Source organism: Capra hircus, chromosome 29 (assembly GCF_001704415.2).
Source record: "Capra hircus breed San Clemente chromosome 29, ASM170441v1, whole genome shotgun sequence".
Lineage (NCBI taxonomy): Eukaryota > Metazoa > Chordata > Mammalia > Artiodactyla > Bovidae > Capra > Capra hircus.
Window position 1 is genome coordinate 49752068 of NC_030836.1, and position 16596 is coordinate 49768663.

The 16596-nt window shown below is 59.6% G+C and overlaps 1 protein-coding gene across 2 annotated transcripts; it reads left to right on the top strand.

The window, feature by feature from the left end:
• On the top strand, positions 471-3003 carry CDKN1C (cyclin dependent kinase inhibitor 1C). 2 transcript variants are annotated; one of them, XM_018043545.1, is made up of 4 exons: positions 471-704; positions 878-1518; positions 2036-2190; positions 2304-3003. In XM_018043545.1, the coding sequence occupies exons 1-3, from the start codon at positions 484-486 to the stop codon at positions 2185-2187; spliced, it is 1014 nt and encodes a 337-aa protein (XP_017899034.1). In that variant the 5' UTR covers positions 471-483; the 3' UTR covers positions 2188-2190; positions 2304-3003. The 2 variants fall into 2 exon arrangements, with proteins under 2 accessions (XP_017899034.1, XP_017899035.1); XM_018043546.1 differs by having other exon boundaries at positions 483-704; positions 2054-2190.

Sequence of the window (16596 nt, forward strand, 5' to 3'; positions counted from 1 at the left end):
CCAAGGCCGAGCGCAGGCGGCCGGGCTGGACGACCCCCGGGGGGCCAGTTGGGCCAGGCTGCACGCCGGTCCTGCCGGGGGGTCGTCGCCCGCCAAGCCCGAGAGGGCGCGCAGGCTGGGGTGGGGTGGGGGGGTCCCGCGCCACCATCGCCTAGCAGCCCCCGCCTCGCAGACAAAGGAGCCGGCGGGGGGCGGGAGCGGGGGGTGGGGGCCGGGGGATGGGGCGAGGGGGCGGGGCGCCGCGGTGTCACGTTACCGCCCGCAGCGCCCTTTAACTCCGGCCCCGCCCCGCGCCCCGCCCCCACCCCCGCCGCCGCGCGCGCCCCGCGGCCTGCCAATCGGCCCTCGCGCCCCGCCCCGCCCTCGGGTGGGTGTGTGCGCGGGGCCAATGGGCGGCGGGCGGGGGCCGGGCCGCCGGAGGGGCGGGGGTAGCGCGGCCCCGGCCAATCGCCGCGGTGTTGTTGAAACTGAAAATACTACATTATGCTAATTGCATCAGGGCCCGCGCGCGGGGGGGTGGGACCCTCGCGTATAAAGGGGCGCGCGAGGACTGGGCGTTCCACAGGCCAAGTGCTCTGCGCTCGGTGGGTGCCAGCCAGGCCAGAGCCAGCCGAGCGAGCGAGGACAGGCACAGAGGGGGCGCGGCCGGCGGCCGGACGACACCTCGAGCGAGCTTCAGGAGCAGTCAGCGGCCCGACAGCCAGGTAGCCGCCGCGGCACACTCCCGCCGCGTCCCTGTGCAAACGCAGACTCCCGCTGCGCGGGGTCTCACTTGCGCGCGGCCCCCGCCCTATTTCCCTCCCCTCCTCCTTTCCCTCTCCTCTCCTGCCTCCCGGCCCCCGCAGCCCCCGGACACGTCCAACGTGTGTCTCCGCAGCGCATTGGCAATGGAGCGCCTGGTCGCCCGCAGCACCTTTCCCATGATCGCGCGCACCAGCGCCTGCCGCAGCCTCTTCGGGCCCGTGGACCACGAGGAGCTGGGCCGTGAGCTGCAGATGCGCCTGGCCGAGCTGAGCGCCGAGGACCAGCGTCGCTGGGACTACAACTTCCAGCTGGACATGCCACTGCGGGGCCCCGGGCGCCTGCAGTGGACCGAGGTGGACAGCGACTCCGTGCCCGCCTTCTATCGCGAGACGGTGCAGGTGGGGCGCTGTCGCCTGCTCCTGGCGCCTCGTCCCCGCCCGGACGGCGCGGTCAATAGCCCGCCTCCCGGGCCGCCGGCCGATGAGTCCCTCGACGGCCTCGGGGAGGCGCCGGCGTCGCCGTCCAGCGGCCCGGCCGTAGCGCCTGCCCAGGCCGCGGCCCCGGCGCCTCAGGAGGGCGCTGAGCAGGAGGCGGTCCCGCCGCCGCGCAGCCAGGAGCCCCAGGCCGAGCCGCCGCACTCAGGGATTTCGGGGCGCCCCGCGCCGGGCACTGCCGCCGCTGCCACCAACACCGCCGCCAGCGGCGCCGCTGCTGCCACCACTGCCGCCGCCGGAGGCGCCGCGATCAAGAAGCTGTCCGGGCCTCTCATCTCCGGTGAGTCCCGCGCGGCCCCGCCCCGGCCCGGCTCGGCCCTGCTTTGTCCGGCCGGCCGGGTTCCCCGGCCCTCGGGGGCCTCGCTCGGTCCCCGCCTCCTCCGTGGCGTTAAAGGGCCCGCAGCGCGCGCGGCGAGGCTGCCCCTGCACCCCGTCCCCACCCTGTGGTCGTGCTCTCGAGAGGTTCGCACGGGAGGGTTGGGAGGGCGCGCCCTGGTCCCCTCCGAGCACGATCCTCGCCGAGGCCGCCGAAGCCCCTCCTCGGGCGCGGCCCGGCGCCGCGATCGCGGCGCGGAGGGGGTTAAGCGCGGCGGTAGCCCCGGGGGGCTTGGCCGCGGGACAAGGGGAAATGCTTACACAGCGCATTGCGCGGCGACGTAAACAAAGCTGACCCGCCGCGGACCTCGGCGCGGGCGGGGACGGCGCCCCCACCGCGGCCCGGCAGCCGCTCGAGCGCCCCCCCACCCCGCCCAGGCCCCCTCTCATGCTTCCCGGCCCGCCCCGCCATGACCGGCTAGGCGTGCTGTCGCCCGCAGACTTCTTCGCCAAGCGCAAGAGACCCGCGCCCGAAGCCAAGGCGTCGAACGAGGTTCCCGCGGGATGCGCCGCGCCTGGCGCCGCTCCAGCCGTCGGCTCGGCTGAGCAAACCCCGCGCAAGCGGCTGCGATGAGAGGTGAGGGCGGCGGCCGCGGCGGGGGGGGGGGGGGGGCTGGGGGGGGCGGGGCGCCCCGCGCGGTCCTCGAGGCCCCTCTGTCGCCCCTCGCTCACCGCACTTTTCTCCCGTAGCCTCGTGCCCAAAGAGCCCTGACGGAGCCCGTTGGGCAGCGGACAGGAGAGGAGCGCTGGGCCTCGGCTGGGACCGTCCATGTAGCAGCAACCCGCGGCAGCTGCCGCGAGCAGCGTTCGGTTTCGTGTTTAAAGTTTGACAACTGTGCAATGTATTAATAACGTCTTTTATATCTAAATGTATTCTGCCCAAGGAGTACACTGGTCCCAAGGTGTAAAGCTTTAAGAGTCATTTATATAAAATGTTTAATCTCTGCTGAAACTCAGTGCAAAAAAAATGAAAAAGACAAAAAAAAAAGGAAAAAAGAAAAAAACCCTGTATATTTGTACAAAAAGTTTTTAAAGTTATACTAACTTATATTTTCTATTTATGTGGAGGCGTGGGCCGCTCTGCCACGCCGCAGCTCGGTTATTGGTTATGCCAAAGGCACCTCACTCGCATCTGGTTATCAGCAAATGTAAATTTATTTTTTATAGCATATTCAGGGGGAGGGGGTCACTCACAAGCTATAGCTGCCGTACAAGCCCATCTAGCTTGCAGTCTCTTCGCGCTTTCGCTGTCTCTTTTTACTATTATGATTATTTTAAACTTGAAGACAAATCTGTTTTTTAAAAAATGGTTCCTGAGCCGTCTGCACCACTGCCCCGGCTCCTCGTCCGCCGGGTTCTAAATAAAGAGGCCGAAAAATGCTGCAACTTAGCTCCTGTGTGCCTGTACTGCCTCCAGCTTTCGCCCCGGCACCCCCCAAAAGTTAGGGAGGCAGAGCTCAGGGGAGCAGCCTAAGAGGGCGGGGGACGACGGGGACTTTCTCCTGGCAGCACTGGCACTCGCCCACACGCACCAGGGCACTAAGTTAGGGATGAGCGGCCCCGCCCTTGCTTTCCGTTTATCACACACACGAACAAGCACACACTCCGTGTAGGGCTCAGAGCGGAGACCAAGACTCAGTTTCCCTGGCTCCGGGGAAACCACCCACACCCCGGCTGCCCAGTGGGACTCAGGTGGGCACCGGCGGGGGCCGGGCTGGCCGCGGACCCGATGAGCGGGACCTGAGCTTTTAAAGTTCTCGAGACCTCGAACAAGGCGGAACCTCAAGCCTCTCCGAAGCCCCCAGCTTCGTGGGCACCGGTGCCCCCCAGAGTGGGGCCGAAGGACCCAGATGTATTCCTGGCCTGTTGGGCCCACAGTGGGGGAGGGGCGGGCTGCGGGGGGAAAAGGGGGAGGAGGAGACAAGGGGAGGCGGGTGGGGAGGGATGCGATGCGCCTCGGCTTCGGTGGAAGAATTGAGGGCTCAGGGCTCGGTCCACGCGCGCACCCATCAGCCTTCTCCTCTCCAACTGCTCCCTTTTAGTCAAAAGAAGTTTATTATATATATATTTTTAGTAGCCGACCTATAAACCCCTGAAAATTATGGCTTACAATGGAAAGGGTGACGAAAAAGAGCAAAATCCGACGGCTAGCAGTATTTTTGCTGGTGCCTCAGACCAGGGGAAGCAGAGAAGCAGTGGTGTATTTTTCTGAGTTAACTCTTTTTGGACTGTTTGCGACACTGATGTCCCCCACGGCTCAGGGTCCTGGAGGTTCACTTACCCTCCCCTAGCTGCCTGAAAGGGTCGGGGGGAGGGAGATGGAGACGGGTCTCCAGGCTCAGCTGGGGCTGAGAAAAGCCCCTACCTGGGGACATGAGAGTGGGGTCCCTGCTGCCTTCAGCACAACCTGAATACAAGGAGGCCTGCCATGACTTCAGACTCCACGCCTCTCCTCCAACGTGGGGGTCTGCGCTACGCCTGCGCCCCCCTCCCCCCACCGCACACTGTGTGACCAGAAGCCGGTGAAGCCCCGCCCAGGGGGTGAGGGTCGGGGGAGCCATCGAGGGCAGCGACGCCCTGCCTGAAGGAGACTCGTGACTGAGGACAGTCTGGCCAGGGTGGGCACCTCCCCACCCCCAAACTCAGTGCTGCCCAGGCATCCTAGCCCCTGTCTGCCTCTCACAGCCCTAGCCCCCACCTTGGACCTGCGGATGCAGCCCCCTGCCACCTGGATTCCTGGTATCGCCGAGGGTGGCTTTCTCAAAAGCAGCGCCAAGGCCGTGTAGGGATGGGGGCTAGTCCCTCCCATAGGGGAAGGGGCTGCACCAGAGACCCAGAGGTTGCTCCCCATAGGGAAAAATCCCTGCGTTTTGACACATATGTGTGACCAGGCAGCTTATTTTGGACCAGGCTGGGAAGACAGAAGGTAGGGCCTTTAACCATAAACCGAGGAAGGGAAGATAAAGGGGCAGAAGCTGAGGAGGGACTGCCCTGGGCAGCGGTGGGCAAGGCGCTTTAGCTGGGTGTTTGGGCATGGGCTGGCACCCATGTGCCAGGCGGGACGGGGCCTGTGCGTGGACCAAGGCCGAGAGGGAGACGAGGTGGCGCACTGGAGCCGGAGGGTCCTGGTGAAGCAGGAGAGTGGGGCCAAGGGGGCTGCGTAGGGAGGCCTTCCCCAGAGTGGCCTGGCCTGCTTGGTGCACGTTGCCTGGGCACACAGTTTAAGCATTATTCAGTGTAATGGTTCCTTTTAGGGTATGCTTCCCGGGCCTCCTCACTCCCTGGTGTCCCCCTGGTCTCCTGGACCTTCCTGGGTCTGATGAGCTGGAATAACTGCTGGGTTTTGACTCTAGTCAGGAGGGAGCCCTTGGCACGGGGCGGGTTGATTCATGGGAGACGGAAGCTGAGGAAATTTCAGAAAGCATCCTAAGGCTGCTGGGACGGGAGCGAAGTAGTGGCCACTTAGGGGCTCCTCTGGCGACCCGAGCAGAGGTACCAGGTCGGCAAATAACTCCAGTGCCTCTGACATGCCAGGCCCTGCTCGGGACCCCAGAGACACAGCAGTGCGGGAAAGGAACATGGCTCTCTGTTCGCTGGAGCTGCCTCCACGGTGGGAGCCAACCCCCTAAAACCTCATGAGTGAGCTCTGGGGTGGTGTGAGGAGTGTGCAGAGCTGAGCCTGGGGCCTGGGGGCTACTGTCTAAGGGAGGCCATGTGGGGAAGCCCTCTCCCCAGCCCCACAGCAAGTGCCACCTGAGCTCGGTGGGCGTGAGGGGTGCAGGTCCCGAGGACTAACTGGGAGAAGACAGTCACAGGATGGGGAGGACCGGTGCAGAGGCCCTGAGGTCTGAAGAGTGGACCAGAGGGGCCGGAGGGGGGCTGCAGAGGGTGAGCTGTGGGATACAGTGGGAGGGAGAGCGGCTGGGGTTTGCGGGTGGCCTGGGATGGGACTGGGAGTGTGGGGCCAGAAGGCAGGCAAGGGGAGGCCTGTGGGGGCCTGGTCCCAGGCACAGGTAAAAGTGGGCCATTCCCAGAGCTCAGGAACCCTTTCCAGAGGAAGGGAGAGTCCCCCCGTTTTTGGACACAAGTTGTTGTCCAGGCTGCCCTGATTTCCACTCTCAGCCGGGCCCTGTGGTCACCACGACACATTTTGTTCTCTCCAAAGTCCTGCTAATGAGGCCTTAGCTTTCCACGTTACAGGTGAGGATGACAAAGCCACTGGCCCAAGGTCACTCACTGGTGAAGTGCCAGCCAGGATGCAGCCCACGCTGCTGTTCCCATGGGACTGGGGCTGCTTTCCCTGATGCTGCCTCAAGAGCATTTTTTTAAAAAGTTATAGATTATCAATGGTCTCCTCTGGTGGCTCAGTTGGTAAGAGTCTGCCTGCAATGTGGGAGAACTGGGTTCAATCCCTGGGTGGGGAAGATTCCCTGGAGAAGAAAGTGGCAACCCACTCCAGTATTCTTGCCTAGAGAATTCCATGGACAGAGGAGCCTGATGGGCTACCGTCCATAGGGTCACAAAGAGTCACATGACTCTTTATTCAAATATTTAATGTTATTCAAATATTAATTAGAGCCTATATTTTATATGAGTTCACTCAGTGTTGGATATTCTGTGGGTTTGGACAGATGTACCAGTCCATCCTAAAGGAAATCAACCCTGAATATTCATTGGAAGGACTGATGCTGAAGCTGAAACTCCAATACTTTGGCCACCTGATGTGAAGAGCCAACTCATTGGAAGAGACCCTGATGCTGGGAAAGATTGAAGGTGGGAGGAGAAGGGGGTGACAGAGGATGAGATGGTTGGATGGCATCACTGACTCACTGGACATGTGTTTGAGCAAGCTCCGGGAGACGGTGAAGGACAGGGAAGCCTGGCATGCTGCAGTCAGACATGACTTAGTGACTGAAAAAAAAAAGCACCCTGATGATGACTGTGGCTCGCTGTCAGTACCTCTCAGGTTCAACGTGGCTGGGACAGAAAGCCCCAGACACTGGTCAGCTGCTCTGCATGGCGGTGGCTTGCATCATCGTCCAAGGATTTGCTGCCCGCCCCACCCCCAAGTCGTGGGAAGCTTCTACGTCTCTGCATGTTGATATCAGACTTGGCCACGTGACTTGCTCTGGCCAGTGAAGTGTGATTGGTGTGACGTATGCCGCGGCTGAGCAGAAGTCCTTACTCCCCTGGGCAGGGGCCACCTTTTCACCTCTCTGTTATGAGACCAGCAGGGTCCCAATGGGCTGCCCCTTCTGCTGATTTGCAGTAGAACCTGGCCCCACCAGGATGGGACTGTCGAAGAGGGAAGTCCTCTGTAGCGGTGTGAGCCACCAGCTGAGATTTTTGTTACGCAGCATAAGGTAAATTAAGCTGACACAGACAGCTTCTTCGAAGATCCCAATGCACTGTTTTAGCTTTCCAGGAATGATAGCAAGGCCCCTGGGTGGTGGCGTCAAATTGTCCTGGGTGCTTGGACACATGTCTGGAAACTACGGCTCCTCCTCTTTGGGTTCTGCCTTCACTGTCCCATCGGCGCCAACTCCAGTCTGCCATATTGAAGGTGGGAGGCTGAGTCTTTCAGCGTGGGAGGGTCCATGTCCTCGCTGGTTGCTTTCTGTTCTGTGGTAGAGTTTGCATGTGCTATATAAAGGGTCCAGTAGGTACACCAGACTTAATTTTCTTGGTCTGCAAAATCATTGCAGATGGTGACTGCAGCCATGAACCTGAAAGACGCTTGCTCCTTGGCCGAGAAGCAGAGACAAACCTAGACAGTTTACCAAAAAGCAGAGACATCACTCTGCCTACAAAGGTCCATCTAGTCAAAGCTATGGTGTTTCCAGTAGGCAGGTATGGATGTGAGAGTTGGACCATGAAGAAGGCTGAGCGCCAAATAATTGATACCTTCCGACTGTGGTGCTGGAGAAGACTCTTGTGAGTCCCCTGGACAGCGAGGAGATCCAACCAGTTAATCCCAAAGGAAATCAACCCTGACTATTCACTGAAGGGACTGCTGCTGAAGCTGAAGCTCCAATATTTTGGCCACCTGATACAAAGAGCTGATTCACTGGAATTCCCTGATGCTCGGAAAGATTGAAGGCAGGAGGAGAAGCGGATGACAGAGGTGAGATGGTTGTATGGTATCACTCATTCAATGGACATGAGTTTGAGCAAACTCTGGGAGATGGTGAAGGACAGGGAGGCCTGACGTGCTGCAGTCCACGGGGTCACAAAGAGTCGGACATGACTGAGTGGCTGAACAAGGCACCCCAGGGGGCATTGGGGCAGAGGAGCTGCAGGTGGGATGGAAGGATCTGAGGGCAGGACGGGGTCCTTCTGCAGGGATAATGGCACAGTGACCTGGCTTCTGACTCATCCCTAGATGTACACGCTGGCTGTGTGTTCAGCCCCACCATGGGGACCCTCCATCCTGAGCTTTCCCGAGGCGATAGGACTGATCACAAGGTACCACCCGAATGATACCCCACATGGCACTTCCACCTCTCTTCCCAGGCCCCACACTGAGCCGGTTGGGTTGTCTGGGGACTTGGGCCCTGGAAGTGAGGCTCATATTCCCGCATCTCAGTGTGCTGGGCCATGAAGGCATTGGCCCCCTCCGCAGGGAGGTTGGCAGTTGGAGTTCAGGCGAGTGTTTCTGCAGGTCTTGCTCTGGGTGGAAGAGACCCGTCTCATCCCTGTGCGTAGAGGCCCCACCTCCAAAGGCTGGGAGATCCAGAGGGGACAGCCCTGGCCCCTTGCCTTAGACACACAACTCTGAGGGGTTGTCCCAGCTCTGGGGTTTGCAAGGGATTGGTGGAGATCTTTGTCACATCTGCGTTCAGAGCTCAGCTTCTCCACTTTCCGAGCCTGCTCTTTCACTCCCCTGTATGGGTGAGTCTGAAAGTGGTCCCAAGTGAAACCTCCTGCACACACACACACACACACATACACATCCACACACACACAGTACACACACACACACACACACACATGTCCAGTAACTCATCTAACTTTTTTATTTGCTAAAGGAGGAAAATTATCAAAATTTGGGAATGAGTCCCAGTCTCAGATTGAGGGCAAAACAAGGGGGGCGGCAGAGGATGAGATGGTTAGATAGCATCACTGACTCGATGGACATGAATTCGAGCAAACTCTGGGAGACAGTGGAGAGGAGAGGAGCCTGCAGTCTGTGGGGTCACAGAGCTGGACACGACTTACCCACTGAACAGCAACACAGCCTCAGAAATTAAACTGTGTGCCCACAGTTGGGCGTGATTTTTAAAAATCTGTATTTATTTATCTGGCCGCGCCAGGTCTTGCGGGATCTTTAGTTGAGGTATGTGAACTCTTAGCTGAAGCCCGTGGAGTATCTAGCTCCTCGACCAGGGGTTGAACCTGGTCCCCTGCTCTGGGAGCGTGGAGTCTTCACCCCTGGGCCACCAGGGAAGTCTCAACCACACTTAAGTAACCCCAGTCACTTACTCTGAAATTTAACGTTGGTGTTTTTTCAGCCTGGGAGTGAGTTTTTCAGAGGTGGTGAAGACACAGACTGTACCACTGGCGTGTGTCCCTTAGACTGAGACAGGGAAAGGGCCTTTGGGGGCCTGAGTGGCTTTAGGGAGAAATGCTGTGAACTTAGGCATTGCCTGAGCCCTGGGGTTGGGGTCCCCCAGGAGCCAGCCCGCTTACGTGCAGCACGAACATGTGTTCACATCCCCATCAGCCCTGGAGCCCAGCCGGGGTCATGCCCCTCGACGCTGGGGCATGGAGTTGGAGGAGCGCTGGCACCTGGCCCTTTTCTCCCACTGGCCTGAGAACTGCTCCAATGATCTCTTGCCAAGTGAAAGCCATCCCAGTGCTTTGTGGTTTGAAACAACGGTTTTGTTGATACCTAGGCTGTGATGAGTCAGGAGCTCGGGAAGCGCTGGCAGGTAGCTTGACTCTGGTGTAAGGGGTATCAGCTAGGGTGGTTTGATGGGGTTGGGGGTTGAATCCCAGGCTGGCTGGCTCACTCCCACACCCGGCAAGGCAGAGCCGCCCCCAGCTGGGGCCTCCGCTCCTTCCCGCGGGGTGTCTCCTCGGACCTGCTTGGGCTTCCTCGCAGTGTGGCTGCTGGGTTCTGAGCACTCATGATCCAGGTCCTGGCAGGAGCGGCAGGGTCTGCAAGAGCCGGGCCTGGGGTGTTGAGTCCAGACACCTCTGCCCTGTCTGACCAAACAGATGTGTTGCCTAGGAGTCTGTGACCGCCCTGGCCCAGGGCGCCCTTCCCGACAGTCCTCAGCCCGGGTGCTCGGTGAGTACCCGGTGTGCTCTGCGGTTCTGCCTCAGGACTCACAGGACAATTGCCGCTGCTGTTCAGCTGATAAGTCGAGTCCGACTCTGTGATCCCATGGATTGCAGCCCACCAGGCTCCTCCATCCGTGGGATTTTTCCAGGCGAGAGTCCTGGAGTGGAGTCGCCATTGCCTTCTCCGTGACAGTTGTTACCCAGATGAAAAAGAAAATTTCCTTCAGCAGGGAATTTTAGTAATAAGCAAAAACAAACAAACAAACAAACAAACCAAAACAAAACACTGAGTACTTCTTGTGTTTGAACGGACCAAGCGCCAGGGGTGGCTGGATCCAGGCGAGAATCAGAGTTGGGGGCACATGCCACCACCAGCAGGGACCCCTCCCCACCAAGACCACGGAAACGGCAGCATGACAATACCTGAGAAGGGCAATTTGCAGCAGCCCTTTCCGCCTTCTTTCATTGTGCATGTGTCTACTTTATACAGATATGCAACACATAATAGGTATTTTACATATGTGTATCAGTACAGAGCACTCGCATATGTATCATTTCTCCTTTTCTTTGTTAACTTTGTAGCTAGCGCTCTATAGTATCACTATACTACTACATAGTATCACTTGTATCTCCTTTAAAAAAAATGCTTAGGGAACTTGGAACCTGCAAACAAACACACACCAAGTTAACAGACGTGTACCATGAGCTCCAGGAGCTCACCAGCCAGAGTCAACAATCGTTAACATTTTCCTAAACTTGTCAATTTGTTTCCCTCCCCCAACTTTTAACTTTTTTTTTTTTTTAATGCAGTTTGTTTTAAAGCAGATTCCAGACCCCGAATCCTCTCGAGGGGTAAGTCCATCCCTACCATGGGGTGGGCGTCAGTCAGCAAGTGCCGTGTGGACCCTCAGGGCCGAGGCGGCTGTGGTCCGGCCCTGCCGTCAGGGCAGTTTGTCCAGAAAGCACTCCTTCCCCGCGTCCTAGATGATCATTGCTGGCTTCCAGGGACGGCCCTGGGCTTCGTTTGAAAGCAGCACAGAAACCTTGCTGACGTCATGCCAGTGCTGAAGCAGAGGCCTGGCACAGGGGACCTGTTTGCCGACAGTCACCGCCTCCCAGAGGGCCTCCTCTGCAGCCTCCCACTGGGGGGATGGTCCGTGCCTGGCGAGGACATCCAGAGTCTGCCCTCGAGTCCTGGTTGCTCTTCTGAGCCTCTCTTGAGTCCATTTTTGGTGACTGAAATAGAAATTCTAATAAAAATGGGGCTGTCGCACATGCAGACCTCCCTGGGGAGGAGTCTGGCTGGGGTTTGAGACAAAGGCAAGTGTCTGTCTCCTCTGATTTCCTGTGCAAACCTTCCCCCACAACTGTCCTCCTGCCCCAGGGGATCCCTGTGTGACCTGTTAGACCCCAGGGGGCAGGGACTGGGTGTCAGGACCCTGGACCCAGCTCCCAGCTTGTGATGGAGAAACCTCCTCGGGTTGTGATGGTGCTTTAAGTTCAGAGTCAGGAGCCTGATCAGGAAAGAGAGGGCAAGGGACCGGATCTTGGGGGGGATGAGAGAAAGGAAAGAAAGAAGAAGAGGGAGGAGGGAAGAGAGAAGAGGAGGGAAGGAAGGGAGGAGGAAGGGGAGGACGAAGGCCGAGCCGTGAGAATCCTTCCAACAGACCCCCTGCCGGTTCACTCTTGCTCTGCTTTCCTTCTTGGGAAGCTCATCTCGGGCACGTGCTTTCCAGTTTTCCTTGCGACGCTTTGGGGGCTTAGGGAGAGATCAGCCCCGTGGGGCGCCGCGGCATCCCTCGGGTTCCAACACAGACCCCTGCCACCTGCCTGGGATGCTGAAGGCCCCCCACCCCTCCCACCCAGCTCACCCCGCCAAGGGAAGAAGAGTGAACAGAACCAGCCTGCCCAAAAAACCGAGAAAATCAAGAGCACGCGTCCCTGGGAAGCAGATCACTTGGGTTCTATGGGGAGATGGGCCTCCCATTGAGGAGCCTTCCAGGGAGGCTGGCCGGGGCTGCCCCCCAGGGGCCAGGGAGGGAGGTAGGAGGAAATTGCACTGGCTGGGCCACTGCACAGGCAGGAACCAAAAGTGGCACCTGGGCGGGGCGTTCAGGGGGAGACACAGCCGCACAGCCCCGCTGGTGGGGGTCATTCCAGGTCAGAAATGCCCAAGCAGGAAATGAGATGCAACTTGTAAAGGACATCAAAGGAAATGGAAAAACATTCTTCTAATATGTCAGGGAGAAAAGAGGGAGTGGGGGAAATGCTCGCCCTTGATGAGGGGAGGGGAGGGGGGAGATGGAGGCACAGGATAATTAAAATCAAGATCACGGAGCCCAACATAACTGGAGAACTGGGATTGGGGTGAGCACCTTCCTGCCGCCAGGGGACCCAAGGAGTAGGCTTGGGGGCCTCCTGCGGAGCCCCTCTGCTGGGACCCCAGATCTGCATTGAGAGGCCTGGCCATCCCAGCTGGCTCCTGCAGGCGCAGAGATGGGGCGTCCCTCAGCATGCACGCAGCAGCCACCAGCACAGGGCTGGCGATGCCAAAGACCTGGTTGCTGAATGCACTCCTTTTCCTGGAAGAAACTCTTAGCAGAACTGGGTGCCAACACGTGAAGATGCCTAGACCGTTGCGGTGCCCAAGTCTAGCCCCCTCCACGGACAGACAGGGAGAGCCGGACTCACAGTCTGTCCACAGCCCGGGGCCACACCCGCCCTCCACTCAGGCCGAGGCCCAGCTTCAGTGTCCACGAGGGGCTGGCTGTTGGGGCAGGCCCTGTTCCCTGACTCTGCGGCTGCCCCCATGATGAGCCTGCCTACCGCACTGGGGGCACCCAGGGTGCCATGATAGCCTCCGTAGCAGCACCACCTCCTGGTGGTCAAGAGGGCCCAGGCTGGCCATCGCTTCCGCCCTCCAGGGAGGGAGACTGGGGGCCACCAAAAATGCTGAAGCTCTGGGGAGGCCCACGGCTGCACGAGAGACAAGGAGGACTGCGTGGTCAGCCCCCACCACGACCCCGTTGGAGAACACTTGCGGCATCTCCCTCGCCCTCTCTGCCCGGGGTCACCGCAGAGATGACCATGGCTACAGGCTGGTTTTCTTGATCACAAGTTGCAGGGGACATTGGTGCCGGTGCACTGGGGAGTGTCCAACAGTTGAAGGCTGTTCACTCAGGTACCTGAGGACGTGGCCCTTCCAGCTGGAGGCCTCAGTCCAGCCTCTGAAAGGGGCAGGCGGATAGGAAGTGTGGGGACCCTGGCCTGGCAGGGACCAGGAGGGCCAGGCGTGACCTGCCCTTCTTTTACAGGCTTGCTGTTCTTGTTCAGTCCCTCAGTCGTGTCCGACTCTGCGGCCCCACGGACTGTAGCACGCCAGGCTTCCTTGTCCTTCACCATCTCCCAGAGCTTGCTCAGACTCACACGCTCTGAGTCGGTGATGCCATCCAACCATCTCATCCTCTGTCATCCCTTTCTCCTCCCGCCTTCAGTCTTTCCCAGCATCAGGGTCTTTTCCAATGAGTAGGCTCTTCGCATCAGGTGGCCAAAGTATTGGAGCTTCAGCTTCAGCATCAGTCCTTCCAGTGAATATTCAGGACTGATCTCCTTTAGGATGGACTGGTTGGACCCCCTTGCAGTCCAAGGGACCCTCAGGCATCTTCTCCAACACCACAGTCAAAAGCATCAGTTATTCACACCCAGGCTTCTTTATGGTCCAGCTCTCACGTCCCTTCGTGACTCCTGGAAAAACCACAGGTTTGACTAGACGGGCCTTTTTACAGGCTGGTAGGTCCCTAAATGGGCTGGACCTAGCTTAGGGAGCTAGGCCAGAGCAAGGCTGGCTGGGGGCGCAGAGGCAGCATTGTTTACCCCACACCCGGTTGGCGGTTGGCGGGGAGCCTGGTCCTCAGGGTCAGGGTGCTTTCCCAGGCCCCCAACCCTGTAAACAGCAGCTTAACAGTAACAACCGGGCTTCCAAAGCTCAAGAATTTCGTTCGGAGGCAGCCCGAGCGAGCACCCGAGCCCGGGCGCGTGTGTGGGTGCCTGGGCACCGGGCAGGAGGGCCAGCAGTGGCCACCCGAGGGGACGGCGGTCCGGGGCGCAGGCCTCTCCCGAGGGGAGGGCGCTCGGCGGGCGCGGCGGCCGCGGGCGCGGGAGTGGCGGGCGGGAGGCTCCTTTCCGGGGCCGCGGCCGCGCCTCGGCTCGCCGGTCCGCGGGGAGGGGCGGGAAGGCAGCTGGACGCGGCGGCGATTTATGGGCCTTTCAGGCGAGCAGGTGCCTCCTCGGGCCGCCCATTGTCTCGCCGGTCTCACAATGGGGCTGCCGCAGCCGCAGGGCCGGCCCCCGCCGCGGCCCGAGGCCTGCCCGGGCGCCAGGGCCCCGGGGCGGCGCGGGCCACCGCTCCGTCGTGCGCTTGTCGGCGCGTCCGTCCGCGCGCCCAGCGGCGGGGAGCCGGCCCAGCGCGCCCGGGCCTCTGGCCCCGCGCACGACCCGAGAGCCCCGCCCGAATGCACCCCGCGCCCCGACGTGCGCCCGAGGCCGCGGCGCCCGCTCCTCACGCGCCGTCGGGCACCGGGCTCCGCCCGGCTGGCACAGCCCCGCGCCGCCGCGTCCCGGACGCACACACAGGGGCCCATTCTTCCCGGCTCCGTGCAACCATATGGCAAATCCGCGTCGACACAGCACCCCCCGCTCATTCAGGCGCAGAATGTCCCGCAACGGGGAACAATCAGAACTCTGTTCGCGTCTATTATGGATGCGGACGGGCGAGAAAAAAAATCATTTAACTCCAAGAGATAGCCAGCTAATTACCAACCATATGTGAGCCCGGATTCAAAGTGGTGCCGAGGAGTTCATTCTGAATCGGGGCGACTTTATTAGGTATAGAAGACAGATGTCCGGACAGCACACGCATCACAGAAAATCGTGTCGGGGAGCTCTTGAAATGTCCGGGAGAGCTCTTTAAATATTAAAGACCCAGCCCTGCTGAAGGGCTGGGCCGGGGTCCTCTGGGAGCCCCAGACCGGGGAACAAGACTTAGCAACGGCGACAGCGGCAGACGCCGGCCCTGCGGCCCAAGGGCCGGGTCCCTGCCTCCAGCCCCTTCCCGCGGTGCTCCCACGCCTGGCTCTTGGGTGCTCTCGGTAGGGGGGAGGAGGGACGCAGGGAACCTCCCGGCAGTGATGGGTCAAGGGGTGGCTCTGCTTGGGCACCAAGTCCCCCGATGGCCCCCAGGAAAGGAGCCAGAAGGAAGATGGGGTTGGTGGGGGCGGACAGTCTGGTTCCACTGGGCCAGCCAGAGCCCAGATGGGTTGGGCCGTGCACACAGTAGGACTTCCAATGGACTTTAGTGGACGAGTGAATGAATGAATGAGCCAAGGGCAGCCAACCCAACCCCCAGGAGAAAATCCCTTGGGGGTGGGTGGGAGTGTGGGGGCCAATGAGGAAGGAGAACACTTCTGATTTCTTAACCAAGAAAATAGCCTCCAGCCATACGCCCCATTCTTTGAAGAAGGAAAAAGAGAAAGCTCGTTAGAGAGAGAGAGAGAGGGAAAAAAAATCTTTCTCTGTTTTCCATGCAATGCAATTACGTTCCAGCTTTTTCTCCTTGTTATTCTTTTAAGCCAAATGTCTGAATAAAAGGATTATTCCCCCGCTCCCCCCACCCAGGACCGTGGGGGCCTCTGCTGGCTAGATTAACTGCTGCCCGTGGCTTCTACATCTTCTATGAAAATAAGTGAGGTCAGCTGCCATTCAATTGTCACAGCATATATATTTGAAAATTTAAATATATGAATCAAAGGAAAAAGGAGGATTTGCATTTCTGCCCAACGCAACGAGCGCGTTCAGCGAACGCGGCACAATGGAGACGGTTCAGTCGGAATGAATTGTCTCCTCGCGGGAGGATTCTGTGCAAAGGCGCCCAATGCTTTCTCCTTTGTTTCTTCTGCTTTGTTTTGTGTTGTGTTTTTCTTTCCCGTTAGCCGCTCCATCCAGGAGGGTGTTTTCTGAAACTTGGTGATTGACTTTGGTTTCAAGGACATAAAGAAACATGGAAAGACTCCCAAGAAACGCTCACATCAGAGGCCCCTCTGGCACAAAAGCAAAATTTAATTGAACATGCGAGGGTGGAAAAATAGATATAGGGGACTCCCAATACCACCAGAATGGGCTAATCAGCTGACTCCAGCTGGACTGGATGAGGCTGCTAATGAAGGCCCAGTGGGCGTGGGCGGGGCGGAGGCCCAGCAGCTCTGCAGCCCTCGGCCTGGGCTCGGCCCTGCAGCCGGGCCGATTCTCCAGGGGACCCGAGTCTGCCAGCTCCAGATGCGCCCTCTCCCTGGTCAGTGTCAGGGGCACACCGCCGAGGGCTTTGCTCCTGGCTTTTTCATCTTGTCCTCGGAAAATGGCATTTTGCGGGACTCCCCACTTCCAAGGGGAGTCCCCAGGTGTCGGGACGCTGCTTCTAGCGGAAGCCGGCTGGGAGGCAGTGTCAAGCGCTGAATCAGAAACGGTCTCAAATCCTGGCCTGCGTGGGTCTGGAGGCCGGGGGCGTGGCCTCTATGTCAGGACGGGGGTCTGGACAGGTGTCTCCCCTCAGTAGAGATGGGGTTGGGTGGGTGCTGGGGTATTAGTCTCCCAGGGCTACTCTGACAACGTCCCTTGGACTTTCACGTCTCCAGTCCTGGAGCTG